Source organism: Phyllopteryx taeniolatus, chromosome 14, assembly GCF_024500385.1.
Source record: "Phyllopteryx taeniolatus isolate TA_2022b chromosome 14, UOR_Ptae_1.2, whole genome shotgun sequence".
Classification (NCBI taxonomy): domain Eukaryota; kingdom Metazoa; phylum Chordata; class Actinopteri; order Syngnathiformes; family Syngnathidae; genus Phyllopteryx; species Phyllopteryx taeniolatus.
In genome coordinates this window covers 18,866,740-18,881,641 of record NC_084515.1, presented here as the reverse complement: position 1 = coordinate 18,881,641, position 14,902 = coordinate 18,866,740, and the positions used below count along the sequence as shown (strand labels likewise).

Here is a 14,902-nt window from a genome sequence, read left to right as displayed (position 1 = left end):
TTTGTTTACAAATCCTCGACAGACGTCCGTTACGTTTCAGAGACGGCGGAACCGGGGGGGAGGTGGGGGCACTTGCCCCCACCACACACTTTTGTACTCTCTCGTGTATGGTGTGCCACACCTTTGCTCGGCCTTTTTTCAGGAATGGAAAAATGTGATCACCCCTGCAGCAGCTTTTTGCCTAAGGTTCACGTCTGGTCATGGTACATCATTCCAATCGCCTGATAGCGCTTTATATTGGGCGGGATTATGAGCAGGTGTGTACCCCACTTAACATTTGAAATTGTCATCCGCTAAACAATTTCCTTGCAGAATGGGGAGGACACATTACTCTTGACACATTTAAAATATCCAATAACCTGGCCTTTGCTGACTTCAATCTGAAGTGGGGATACAATTTCTTTTTTCTGGCCCGATTATCGGTGTGAACTCTGCTTAAACGTGATTGTATCAGATGTTCCACCAGCAGATGTCACTCACACTCCCTTACAAAGAATATCATCTAAACTAGAAATATATAAAACATGTCCTCCTCGAGTTAAATTACTGTATGTACCATACAATTTAAACCAAACAACCAGTCCATATTAAAATGAAAACAAAAAATATTAACCATACTGTCCTTCGATAAGAAGCTTAGGTCGTCTACGTCTGACCTTGTGTTTGTAACAAGAACCCTGAAGATGTTTTTTTCCTTTTCAGATTACAAGGCGTCAATGTAGAAGCAATCATTTCTTTTCTTTTTTTGCAAGACATTCAAGGTCGGCGTTGACAGTGGAACATTAAATTGGACTACCGGTTCTGGGGAAAATAAGCCTCAAGAGTCCAACAAAACCTTGGCGTCAAAATTATAAACTCCGAGGATTTTAAGGATTAACATGATCGTAACAATATAGCACAAAATGCAGTGTATAGTGTATTCATTAATTACAAACTGCCAAACAAATGAGAGGGATTCGGTGTGGTGACCCCTGACAGGGTTAGCCGAAAGTCACAACCACAACTTGTTGTACAAGTGTCTGGCTACTCAGTTTATCGACCAATACAGTGAACCCCCGCAAATTTATGTTTCGCCATTCATAAATTCACATACTCAAATTATTTCTTTTTTAAAGCCACCTCCATTTATTGGTCGTTTTTGTGCACTGGCCCCAAAAATAACATTGCTTTGGCACCACCTTGGTGCCCTGGCGCTATGTTAAAATTAGTTGAAGAGAGCATCTTTAAGTCAAATGTGGTACTTTGCCACCATCCTATTACATCTTGGCACCAAGGAACTGTTGGAGTGAGTTGAGAAGCTTCATTTAGAGAACAGTCGTACTTTTCCACCATCGTGTGGCATCTTGGTGCAAAGGAACTACAACCCCAATTCCAATGAAGTTGGGACGTTGTGTTAAACATGAATTAAAACAGAATACAATGATTTGCAAATCATGTTCAACCTATATTTAATTGAATACACTACAAAGACAAGATATTTAATGTTCAAACTGATGAACTTGATTGTTTTTAGCAAATAATCATTAACTTAGAACTTTATGGCTGCAACACATTCCAAAAAAGATGGGACAGGTGGCAAAAAAGACTGAGAAAGTTGAGGAATGCTCATCAAACACGTGTTTGGAACATCCCACAGGTGAACAGGCTAATTGGGAACAGGTGGGTGCCATGATTGGGTAGAAAAGGAGCTTCCCTGAATTGCTCAGTCATTCACAAGCAAAGATGGGGCGAGGTTCACCTCTTTGTGAACAAGTGCGTGAGAAAATAGTCCAACAGTTTAAGGACAATGTTCCTCAACGTACAATTGTAAGGAATTTAGGGATTTCATCATCTACGGTCCATATCATCATCAAAAGGTTCAGAGAATCTGGAGAAATCACTGCAAGTAAGGGGCAAGGCCGAAAACCGACATTGAACGCCCGCGACCTTCGATCCCTCAGGCGGCACTGCATCAAAAACCGACAATGTGTAAAGGATATCACCGCATGAGCTCAGGAACATTTCGGAAAACCAATGTCAGTAAACACAGTTCGGCACTACATCCGTAAGTGCAACTTGAAACTCTACTATGCAAAGCAAAAGCCATTTATCAACAACACCCAGAAACGCCGCCGGCTTCTCTGGGCCCGAGCTCATCTAAGATGGACTGATGCAAAGTGGAAAAGTGTTCTGTGGTCTGACGAGTCCACATTTCAAATTGTTTTTGGAAATTTGGAAAAGAGGAAAAGGACCATCCGGACTGTTATGGACGCAAAGTTCAAAAGCCAGCATCTGTGATGGTATGGGGCTGTGTTAGTGCCAATGGCATGGGTAACTTACACATCTGTGAAGGCACCATTAATGCTGAAAGGTACATACAGGTTTTGGAGAAACATATGCTGCCATCCAAGCAACGTCTTTTTCATGGACGCCCCTGCTTATTTCAGCAAGACAATGCCAAACCACATTCTGCACGTGTTACAATAGCGTGGCTTTGTAGTAAAAGAGTGCGGGTACTAGACTGGCCTACCTCCAGCCCAGACCTGTCTCCCATTGAAAATGGCGCATTCTGAAGCGTAAAATACGACAACGGCGACCCCGGACTGTTGAACAGCAAAGCTGTACATCAAGCAAGAATGGGAAATAATTCCACCCACAAAGCTTCAACAATTAGCGTCCTCAGTTCCCAAACGTTTATTGAATGTTGTTAAAAGAAAAGGTGATGCAACACAGTGGTAAACATGACCCTGTCCCAGCTTTTTTGGAACGTGTTGCAGCCATCAAATTCAAAGTTCATGATTATTTGCTAAAAACAATCAAGTTTATCGGTTTGAAACTTAAATATCTTGTCTTTGTAGTGTATTCAATTAAATATAGGTTGAACATGATTTGCAAATCATTGTATTCTGTTTTTATTTATGTTTAACACAACGTCCCAACTTCACTGGAATTGGGATTGTCCATTGAAGTGAGGTGAGAATATTTACCACCAATCTTGTAGCATCCATTGGAAACTATATTTTAAATTGTTACTGAAAACATTACCTGTGCAGTTGACGACAGTTGGGTATGCACACATACACAATATGCTTACATGTCCACCCATCCATCCATTGTCCGTACTGCTTCTCCTCGCGAGGGCCTGCTGGCGCCTGTCCCAGCTGACCCTGGGCGAGAGGGGGGTACACCCTGAACTGAACAATATGCTAACATGTAAAATAGTTTATTTTTGTAAATGTTTCTAAATTCAACTCCACAAATTCCATACTCTGTACACTCCAAAAGGCATTTTCAAAAACAAACTGCAAAAAAAAAAAAAAAAAAGAGAAGGGTGGATGGGGGGGGGGGGGGCTAGGGGACTACTTTACATGACCAAGAAAATGATGAAGCACAAACACACTGGCAGGATGATGTCGTATCATACAAGAGAGGGGGGAAAAAAATATCCAAGAAACAATTTTGTTACAACCATTCATTGAGAAAATATATACAATTGAGTCTTCGGAAAGTTAAAAAAATACATGCCATATACATTACAAGTTCTAAGACTGTCTCCAAAATTTTACAGTCCACTTGAAATTGTGCAGGCAAAAAACGCTTCCATTTTCTACGCATGTGACGTGTGACTGTGTGTTAGTATAAGAAATAGTTCTGATTAAAGACAATGCCATTTCTATCCAAAAGAGAGAGAAGCGACGGTGGCAAAAGTTCCCCGGCAATTCTTTCTGTCAAACAAACACACACGCGCGCGCACACACACACGCACCCACACACACTGGTTTGTCGATGTTATCATCATCATAATCATCAGACACTTGCACCTTGTTTTAAAAGCAACATAATTACACGGTGTTCCTATTTGTGTTAAAAAGTTAAAAAGTTGTCCTTTTGGGTTTCAAAACCTAATTCACAGTTCATTTAAAATCAAACCTGATTAACAGCAAACAGACGCAGACAATCTGTCGCCATTTGGAGAGCTGATATTTTCATTCTGCGACTGATCATTTATCAACAAAAATAGTTTTCTTTCATGTTTGAGTGGTTAAAGTGTGTGTAAGTCACAAAACACTACAGCTACAATACCTTACTTTTACAACAAAAATACTTTGTGAATTATTGTGGTTATATTACAAATTCTGTACATAATAATCATAATATATACTCTCAAACAGAAATAACGTTCAATCTTAAATAAATTTCATTGACAAACAGAACAGGAAGGAGGAGAAGAAAATCTAAAAACACCCAACATCGAGAAGGTTAAGGTAGTATTTGGTCGGTTATTCCTATACTTTTTCTTTATGTACATTTATACAAAAAAGTAACAGCGTCGTCTTCTAACTTCACAAAACATATCTAGCCTTCCTTAACTCGTCATTCATGTAGAGAATCAAATTCATTCACTCGGTAATAAATACAAAATTCCACACAAATCACATGACAGAGACCTATGATAAAACTGACTCATGGAATCAAGTATTTTTAAAGTTGTGTTTGTGTCCATTTTTTTTTTTCATTTTTGTTGTTTTTTTAGTGCAAGTTAATATTCCCTTCGCAGTATTCATTGCTGTACATTCCTCATTCAGTGATGTCGACATTTAGTCATACACGTACAGTATGTAGTATGACACACACACACACACAACACACAAAAGGGCCTGCCCTTAGTAAGCAATAAGGCCGCACCTTGCACAGTGCTTTCTCATTCGATGGTGAATTCCACACCCGCGTTTACAGACACACACACACGTTGCAATAAAACAGCCTCACACATTATGGCACACGTCGCGTCCTGCTACTGTGTTTCTTTCACCTCCATCCAACTCGCACGACTTCTGCTGGTTCACAAGACGACTTCAGTGTGAAACTGAGCCTTCTTGGCATCCGCAGGCGAGAAGCAGGAATGCTTTTTTTTTTTTTTTTTCCTTTTGAAGGTTCGTCGTCATTGCCCTCTCTTCGTTCAGTTGATCCACTTCCTGCATTCTGGAGCGCCACAGTGGCACGCCACCTTGTGCTCACTGGCAACGGGGTCGAATTGGTGGTCGAAGCACAGCTGGAAAACAAACGAGAGCAGCCGCGTCAGCGACACAGTAGCTCGGGTTGCGTTTGTCTCGATAAGGCTGGATTTACACTGGATGGTTAAAGTGACACATTGCGGAGTTTTTGCTCTCAAGTAGCACAATTTGGATATGCATTATGGCAGCGTAAAGAGGAAAAGAAAATCGGATATCTTCAGATCAGCATCAGTCCTTCTGAATGAGGATACAAATCTGATAACTGCCTATGCGAGTGTAGCATAAATGCATAGTTAGAACATACCTCGTCAATGCCAGCTTGCCGTTATCCAATTACACCGATTGGTGACCTATAAACTTCAGCGAAAGCATTGACAATTCAATATGTTCTAACTGCACTATATTAGTGATGTGTCCATCATTAAATTAGCAAAATAATTGTTGCTGGCAGCCGATGGAATAATGTGGAGGTCACCCTCATTTAAACCAATGGGAGAAGAGTGTCAGTTTAGGCCAACTAAACAATGCAAACTTTAATATTTATATTGTTTACTTCTAGGCGGCACGGTGGACGACTGGTTAGCACATCTGCCTCACAGTTCTGAGGACCGGGGTTCAATCCCCGGCCCCGCGGCTGTGTGGAGTTTGCATGTTCTCCCCGTGCCTGCGTGGGTTTTCTCCGGGCACTCCGGTTGCCACTCACTTCCCAAAAACATGCGTGGTAGGTTAATTGAAGTCTCTAAATTGCCCGTAGGTGTGAATGGTTGTTTGTTTATATGTGCCCTGCGATTGGCTGGCAACCAGTGCAGGGTGTACCCCGCCTCCTGCCCGATGATAGCTGGGATAGGCTCCAGCACGCCAGCGACCCGTGTGAGGAGAAGCGGCTCAGAAAATGGATGGATGTTTACTTCTATGCTGTCACTGCTGTTGATGGTTGTGGAGTGATTCACATTCAGTTTGGGTGTCCGCGCATGTGAGTTGTTTCATGTCTTGTGTCACATGATATACAACAGCAATTCCAATGAAGTTGGGACGTTGTGTCAAACAAATAAAAACAGAATACAATGATTTGCAAATCATGTTCAACCTATATTTAATTGAGTACACTACAAAAAACAAGATATTTAATGTTCAAAATGATAAATAGCAAATAATCATTCACTTAGAATCTTATGGCTGCAACACGTTCCAAAAAAGCTGGGACAGGGTCATGTTTGTCTTTGTGAATGACTGAGCAATTCAGGGAAGCTCCTTTTCTACCCAATCATGGCACTCACCTGTTCACCTGTGTGATGTTCCAAGCAGGTGTTTGATGAGCATTCCTCAACTCTCACTTTTTCCCCATAAAATTCCAAGTTAATGATAATTTGCTAAAAAACAATAAAGTTGATCAGTTTGAACATTAAATATCTTGTCATTGTAGTGTATTTAATTAAATATAGGTTGAACATGATTTGCAAATCCTTGTATTCTGTTTTTATTTATGTTTAACACAACGTCCCAACTTCATCGGAATTGGGGTTGTAGTATGAACACGGAAAGAGACGAGCGAATTTCCGTGTGCTTGCCGCACTCGCATTGCAACAAATAGGTCGCCCAGCACGCAAACTGCTTTGACTTTATACGTAACCACATCGTGTGAATGGTTCAATTTGCACCTGGTGTGAACACAGCATTAGTCATATAATTAAAAACAAGGTGGGATTGGAAAACTAAGAACATCTACCTCCTCTCCCCTTTCAATCCGGCAGATGCAGCTGATGATGATTTTGTAACCCCTTTCAAACGTTACCACCTCGGCAACACAGTTTGGGGCACAAGAGTGGTTGATGTACCTGATGAATAAAGAAAAAAAGGTCAACTTGTCATAGCAAAACCATTGTGTGCATGAATGATCAGTCTTTTTAATTTCACATTTGGATTGGCTACAAACACTTAACTGAACAAAGACTTCTCTGACAAGCCTTACACAGTATGAGCCCTTCAGTTAGTATGATTGTACAAATCAGAAATGTTTCGCGGAAAGCATTATGCCAGTATATACTGTACATGCAACAAGTAAAATAGTTGAGTTTTTGCTGATGTACAACACAAAACACTTTGAAATCGGCAGGCTGGGGCAATCCGCCTACATGTAGTCAAGGTCATGATCATGAGTGCATTGAGACTAACTAGAAAAGCCAAAGGCGAACAGACATCACACTCAGCTCGCTCAGAGATTTCTGCATAATGAATGATACATTGAGTGCTTTGTCCAAGTATGACATTTCTAACGAAAACCCTAAAAGCAAAACTGTCATTATAAATTTAGAGTGGCAAAATCTCACGTACGTACCTGGCGAGCCCTCCTGATCTAGTTGCATCTACAACATGCTCGCTGTCGATGCGGAACATAAACACCGCCCGATTCTGGAAAGCAGATGGTCAAAATCACCCTAAGTTTTTGCTATGATTAACTGAGAGCCAGCTGATACACAGTGAAATGGATGCATACCTGAGATCTATAGACCTTGTCCTTCCTGATGGCTACCTCATTACGGAGGACGGTTCCATTGTACTCAATCACCATTGTTTGTTTCTCCATGTCTCGAGCAGCAAACAGCCCCAGGCCCTGCGAATGTGTCATTACAGTACATTTACATTACAATACCAAAATCATTCCACAATACAAAGTAAATTAAGATTTAAGTTCTGGATTTTAAGTTAAATCAATTCTTGGAAATAGCACAAAGCACAATATATTATAACTTTCATATTTCTTTTTTTTCTTACACATTTGTGACAAATATTTTATTACCAACAAAAAAGACAGTTAATTTCGTTTCTAAGTGAGAAAACTTACAAATTCAGCAGGGGATCAAATAATAATTTCCCCCACTGTATCTACTTTAAGGCCAATGGCATTAACCTAACAAACAAGCGTACGGATGAAATGCAACACATTATTACAGGTTCATCCAACACAAAGTTCCAGACAATTCAACCGAAATGGATGAGAAGCGTGTTAGACTATTTAAAGCACAGTAGTTTTGAAACTCACTTGTATGCGAGAGCGGGCTAGGTAGACATTGGCTCTCCACTCGCTTTTCATCCAGCGGTACTGCGATGATCTGGGGTGCACTACTGGGGGCTTGCTGTGAGGTGCGCCACCTTCTCCTTGGGCCACATTCTGGTTAGACCTGGCACTGCCACCAGATACCGCCTGCACCCTTTAAGGCAACGGATATTAATAAATAATGTGAAAATATAAAACACAGAGGGGCCTCTCTGTATAACAGTAACTCATTTGAGCAGCATAATAATAATAATGCACACCGCTTATGTGGTCACGTTGCACAAAAAGGGACCCACAGTTACCATCGTACTTGGTGTTCATTTATTTTATATTTATGGCTTAGAAGTTTTTTTCATAGAAATATTTACTGTAATTATGACTTCACCCCTGCATTAGGTCAGTGACAGACTCCAGTGCATTCTGACTTAAGATCATTTATTTTATATTTATCTTTTGAAGTCTTTTTCATAAAAATATTTACTGTAATTATTCAGACATGCAAAGACCAAAGGCATGAAAAAGGTGCCCAAAAAAAAACAAAAACACTGTTGGGTGGGGACCGTTGGGGGGGGGGGGGGGGCCTCAAACTTGAGCCAGGCCCATCACCACCTGTATCTGATGCCTGCTTCAAGCTGTGCCACATGAATCGCATCCTCCTCTTTAAGCACTCTCATTCTAGAAAAGATTTGACTAAAATCGTTGTCTGTTTCACTTCATTTTCACTATTACCAACTTCAAAGGCTAATTCATCCCAAATGCATCCTCCAGGAAAATATTAAGTACAATATTTTTCTGTTTTATTGTCCATTTCTGGTAAATCAATATGTACTAGCGGATCAACTCTTGTCGCCGATGTTACGTGTGCTTCCACAACCAGGGCCACGACCCGCAGCACCTCACTGCGAAAATATAAAAGACCAGCGCAACAAATCGAAGTCGTAGTCTTACGCACGAAATAGTTGATAAATAAAAGTAGCGAGCGACATTTAGATCACTGTAACGGAGGAAAAGTACCGTTACTTCTTACCAGCTGAAGAGGCGGAAGTGTTTTCTCTGGTCTCGTCAACTCCTGTGACTTATCCAAAGCAGGTCCCGAGCGCACAGGTGGAACCTCAGGCCGAGGCGCTCGCATATTAGTCCGCCGCGGAGTAATATTCAGAAATTACATCTATGTGTGGATGGTGGATGTGTGGAATGGCTCTAGCTGCGAGCATTCTAGGAGTACGAAACAGCCTATAATGACGGTGACCCCCACCCAGGAAAAACTCATCGGATCGATACGATTCATGTAAATGGCCTATTTTGAGTTCAAAATGGCGAATTTTACAAAAAGGAGACTGATTTGCATGTATAATGATTTCACTACTGCATTAGCATACATTATTAGGTCAGTGACAGACTCCAGTGCATTCTGACTTAAGGACAAATTCAGGCTGTCATAGGAATGGAACCCCGTCGTAAACAGAGGACCCCCATATAGTGATGCTACTGTCACCAAATATTACCTGATGACCAGAGAGGTGCGAGGAGAGCCGGTTCTTGGCTGGGCCCTGGCACTGCCAGCCAGATTGAACACGAGAGGCAGCTCCATGAGAGGGTTGCGTCCGTAACGGAATGTGTACCTGTCACATGCTTCCACTCCAGGGAGCTGAAAGAAGAGTAAAACACTTGAATCATGATTGTGTCACAATCTGCATTCAAGTTTGATAACACTGTCAGAACTCCGACAAACCGATTCCGTGATCTTGGCAACAGCAGACGCCGTGAGCCCAAACAGGTCCTCCCCTTTGAGATAAACTGGGAAGAGCTTCAGTGTGCCCGATTCAGTTCTTCTTTCTGCAACAGGACCCAGAACCTTATCCCACACTCCTAATACAAGGAAGATCAGAACAGGAAAATGTTAAGAAAAAACACTCACTGTGGCTCAAACATATCTTTAAGGAATTTGACAGGCTTTTGAGGGCAAACCTTTAGCTGAGATGTCAGTCAGGACCATATCTTGGTAGCCCTGTTCAATGACTCTGATGGTAAACTCAGGTTGTCCATCTTTTTCCTCGACAGAACAGACATAGCGGCAACGGCGGTTGCCATGGCGCATGCTCCAGTATATACGACACGCCTCGTAGCCGACTGGAAAGATGGCAGTCGTGGAGTGGAAAGCTGCCATTTGCGTGGGCGTGAGTTGGCCGATGGCATGTAGCACCAAGCTACCTATTCGGAAGGTGTAGCCCAACTCGGGTTGCTGCACAGCCGTTGCCATCTGGCGCATTTCGTCTCTTTGGACGTAAACGCGTCGAAAGACGGCGAAGCAGCGCAGTTCGTGCTCCAGAGCATGTCCGGCCGTGCCCCGTGGTCTGTGGGCGTGGCACAGCATGGTCTTGTCCTTAAAGAAAGTGCAGTGAGCTTGCAGGGCACAGGTGAAGTGGTAGACATTGGTACAACGTAAGCGGTGGCAGCCGCTGGTAGCGCCTGTCTGCTGGCAGTAGACGCAGCGCACTGTTTGGCCACGACGCAGCGCGAGCTCCACGTTGATAAGGGCGCCAGCTTGCGTCTCGTACACCTCTGTGGACCACAGGGCACAGTTGAGGTGCACCCACGCGTCCAGGTCTAGATTAAGCAAGCGAGCGGGACCGTCAGTGATTCCATCTCCGAACTGGTGGCAGAAACAACAGCGCCTGTGGTCCCGCAGCGAAACGGGATGTCGTAAGGAGGCGCCGAGTTTCTTCAGGAGATCATCAATCTTATCTTCATCTGGGAGCTGAGAGTTTCCTCTCGGCACCACAACCTGGACGGTCCACTTTCTCCATCGAAGACCCTTTTGTCTCTTTACCTGATGCCAGGTCTCGTGGGACCTCGGCCGGGCCTTTAGCTTCACCGTCACTTTGATGGCGTCAGACCTGGCTGTCTCCCCAGCCATGGGGAAGGGGATTGGGGGCGTGGACGGGGGAGAGTGTTTAGGCTCAAGCCGGGCTAGGCAATGAACATCCATTGAGGACATGTTGTTGTTGTACTGGTGCTGGGCTTTGCAGAAGATTTCTGTCTGATCCGAGGTGGCGAGATGGGTCAATGATTCCTGGAGAGAGAGAGAGAGAGAGAGGGGAAAAAAAGAAAGAAAAAAAAAAAGACAACTGTGATACCACATGGAAGGTTAACTTGCATCTCCTGTACACTCACAGTTTTCTTTTCAGAGATGTCAACACTGATCATCACCTCTCAGGAACATTCTGGATATTGTGTCAGGAACAGTTTGATTTCGTCAGGAATATTTGCATCTCAGCCAAAACAAACACACGCCTCCGAAAAATCTCAGAACACCACTAATATGTTATTTATATTTTTCTATCCAATTTTCTTCATATTGTCTTTCTTTGAATATGTTGGCACTAAATTCCTAAATAGATACTATCGTAGTGAGAGAGAAGGGTCACCGGTTCGAAACCCGGCTCCAACTGTTCGCATGTCGGAGTGTCCTTGGGCAAGACACTGAACCCTAATTTGCTCCCAGTTGCCCTGGCAGCGCCTTGCATGGCACCAGTCGCCCATTGGTGTATGAATCAATGAATGTGAGGCTTTGTAAAGCACTTTGGGCACTGTGATGGTGTAGATAAAGTGCTAGAAACGTGCAGTCCATTTACCATTTACAGAATGGTAATATCACATTGTATGGTCCTTTAGTAAAGTGAATTGATTAAAGGAAAAGGAAAATAAGAATGTAATTTGGAGAACATTTATTGAGCAAAACTCAAAATCATTGCCCAGCACTCTCAGAGTACATAGGCTATAAAATATGTATTCATGTACATGGTGGTTGTGATTATGTGGGTTTAAGGTGTGCGTGTGTACTGTATGTGTGGGCATGTATGTGTTTTTATACATGTAGGTGCTCAATTGGTGAATATATGTACTTATGTATGTATAGTGATGTAATTGTGTACTGTGTATGTATTAATTTGTACTCGAGCAAAAATAGTAGTACCAGCACAAATGCTTTTCAAATACATCTCTGACAAAACTACAATCTAAAAAATACATCAGGACTCTACTGTGCAAACAAACAAATAACATTGCTGATATTAATCTTTAATATACTATATATTAATATACTTTGAATCTTAAGAGGCCCCTCCACTTGGCTGGTATATGCAGTAACTTAATTCATTTCCGGTTTTCGGAGCAGCACACTAGCAGCTAGTGCGGGTAACACAGCTGGCTCGCCACGGAGCTGCCCCCATCGTAGTCAGACGGGCTGGGAGCTATTTTATTTTACGCGGAGAAAAATGACCAACAAACGTTACCGCGATTGGTTAATAGAGTCAAAATCTTATGTCAGCCAATCACAGGCCATGGTACTTGGAGGCCAAGCGCGTGATAGCTACTTGCTTGCTCACTGGCTAGCTTCAAGTTAATATAACGCACATCTCGTCTCACCCTCTACGGAACATTTTCGACTTCCGCGTAACACGTGGCAACAGCCTGTAACAGAATACAGCCAAACCGGAACTCTTGATCTCTGTTTGTTGTCTATCTATTTAATGACAAACCTTTGATTCCGTAGATGACCTGGACTGCATTGGTGAGGAGCAGTAGAGTAGGAAGCAGTTCTGACTGCAGAAGACCAGCTCGTCTTTGAAACGGCTGACAGATTCCTAATGAGAAAAATATCTCCAAACAGTTAGAATCTGAGAGGGGAATTAAATCAAACGTCGACATCAGTGAATTATTGCGCTCAACTCGTGTTAAAAGTAAAAGGAGGCTAAAACACTATTTAAATCACTACACATTAGCTATAAGACTAAAGTCAGCGTATTAAAATAAAAATGTTGGTTTCTATATGATATATGGTACCTTTATGTGAGAGGGGAGCTCTTTGATGGATTTCTGCACTCCATTTCCCAGGACCACCACTTTGCAGTTGCAGCACCACTGAGGTTTACATCCAGGGCTGCCAAGAGTTCTCTGGTCAAGTCCTCGAGCTAGGGCAGAGCCTAAAGCAAAAACAAAATAATGACAATGTTTGACTATTTCAATTAAGCAGGCAGCATTATGGCTCTTAAGCGGGGTACCCACACACACCGATAGACCTCATTATCGGATGTCTCAAAAAATTCTGCTGACAGATTGTCGTGTGGGGTGTGTCAAGAGTGACTATTCTTCGCTGGTCTGCTCTGAAAAGGTGATTGTGTGTGGTGTGCTTTGTTGGTCATCTGAAGTACACTACACAGTATAAGAGCAGTAAAATCTAGTGATGCACTGAAATGAAAGTCTTGGACGAAACCAAGGCCAAAAAACGCAAGAAATTATTATGCCAATTATTAGTTAAATTGCATTTATGGCTATGACTTTAGAGCTTGCCAACCTATACAAATTCACCTCCAGAACAATTTGTCTGAAGTGCCACCTTTTGGAAATAATTTCAAGAACATTACAACAGGACAGTTATTGCATTATATTATGTGACAGGATAAAAATTATTCTGTATACAGTTCAAAATCACAACATACCGGTAATCATTAAAAAAATCACAATCATTAATTATGGCTTCAATATTGGCTATTTTATGTAAATATTGCATCAAGCTTGTTATGGCGGATGCAGTTGCAACCTGAATCAAAGTATATGAGTTCAATGTACCATTGTCAAAAATCTGTCAATGTATTAATTAGCCTTTACTGATTCTATTTGGAACCGTAGTAAAGAAAGCAAGTCTATTAAGTCGTATATCAAAAGTCAAAATTAAAACTCAGCACTCTATTTTGAAAACAAACAAATAACACTGCTGATAGATTGGATAGGCTGGTTTATGCACGGACAGTAGTTTAGGTTCCTATTTTGTTGCATGCACTTGTACAAATGTTTTCTCATAAATGCTATTTTTGGATGGCCTCTATCTACCATTGCTGGTGAAAAAAAGAAAAATTTACCCATTGTGTGTGTGTGCTAGCTTTGAGCTGGCAATTTTTGTGAAAACAAATTAAGTGTAAATGTAAATGTATTTGAACATAGTTTTACAGTGAAGTTCGACTGAGTGTCAATAAAACGACAAAGATAGCAACATTCACTCTTATTCCCTGCTACTTTGTGAGCACCTTAGCAACCGGTTATTGTGATCAAGTAGACTCTGTGTGCCCCGGTGGTCTACTGCTGGATAGAAGTGCTGAAGCGGAGCCTGGAATGGACTGCTTGTTTAAGAGCGCAGAGATTTTTAGATCCAGTCCAATATAATCCAATACTTGTTTTTTTGCATATATCGAACCAATCTTCGATACCAAATTTCGGACCGGGACACCCCTACTTTTCACTCCCGTTTTCAGGTGACTTACCAATTCATTTTCAGTTTCAGACGGCGCCCTGTCGCTGTGTACATTTTTCTCTCCAAACACAATTTGACTGCTATTTTGCTGTTCACACTTGGTTACTCTCTGCTATAATGTGGTTCAAGCCATACAAGTGTACTGTATGACCCAATAATTTTTTGGGGTGTTTGGCTTCTCCATGTCATGGTAGCTTAGCAATTAGCATTGCTTCTCTGTCGTTCTCCTGTTAATTACTCCTCATCCTCCCTTCGTAATAACAATACTTGTCAGAAGTGTAGCTTATTCGCTGCCATGAAGGCGATGATTAGTGACTTATGCTGCGTTGACACCAGACATGAAGCGAACTTTCGCCTTTACTGCTCCGCATCGTAGCTAGCCAGCCGAAGATTGTAGGTACCTGGGGCGCTGTTTTTTTATTTTTTTTATTAATTATTATTATTATTTTTTTAACAATATAGTACACACAACCGCAGGTTTTCGCTTGCATCATCACAACATCCTCTTTCGGCCATGTGTCGGCTGAAAACGTAAAGTGCACA

General features: G+C 42.0%; 1 protein-coding gene across 10 annotated transcripts in view; it reads right to left on the bottom strand.

Annotated features, from left to right (window-relative positions):
• Window positions 1–3,436: 3,436 nt before the first annotated feature.
• kmt2cb (lysine (K)-specific methyltransferase 2Cb) overlaps window positions 3,437–14,902 on the bottom strand; it is an 85,773-nt gene continuing 74,307 nt past the window's right edge. For all 10 annotated transcript variants that reach the window (XM_061797241.1, XM_061797247.1, XM_061797244.1 and 7 more), the window contains 10 exons: window positions 12,895–13,034; window positions 12,591–12,695; window positions 10,018–11,122; window positions 9,782–9,918; window positions 9,555–9,697; window positions 8,035–8,203; window positions 7,489–7,605; window positions 7,330–7,403; window positions 6,721–6,829; window positions 3,437–5,032 (listed from right to left, as the gene is read on the bottom strand). In XM_061797241.1, the coding sequence (XP_061653225.1) occupies window positions 4,940–5,032; window positions 6,721–6,829; window positions 7,330–7,403; window positions 7,489–7,605; window positions 8,035–8,203; window positions 9,555–9,697; window positions 9,782–9,918; window positions 10,018–11,122; window positions 12,591–12,695; window positions 12,895–13,034 (2,192 nt within the window). In that variant the 3' untranslated portion in view covers window positions 3,437–4,939. The remainder of the gene's footprint in view (window positions 5,033–6,720; window positions 6,830–7,329; window positions 7,404–7,488; window positions 7,606–8,034; window positions 8,204–9,554; window positions 9,698–9,781; window positions 9,919–10,017; window positions 11,123–12,590; window positions 12,696–12,894; window positions 13,035–14,902) is intronic.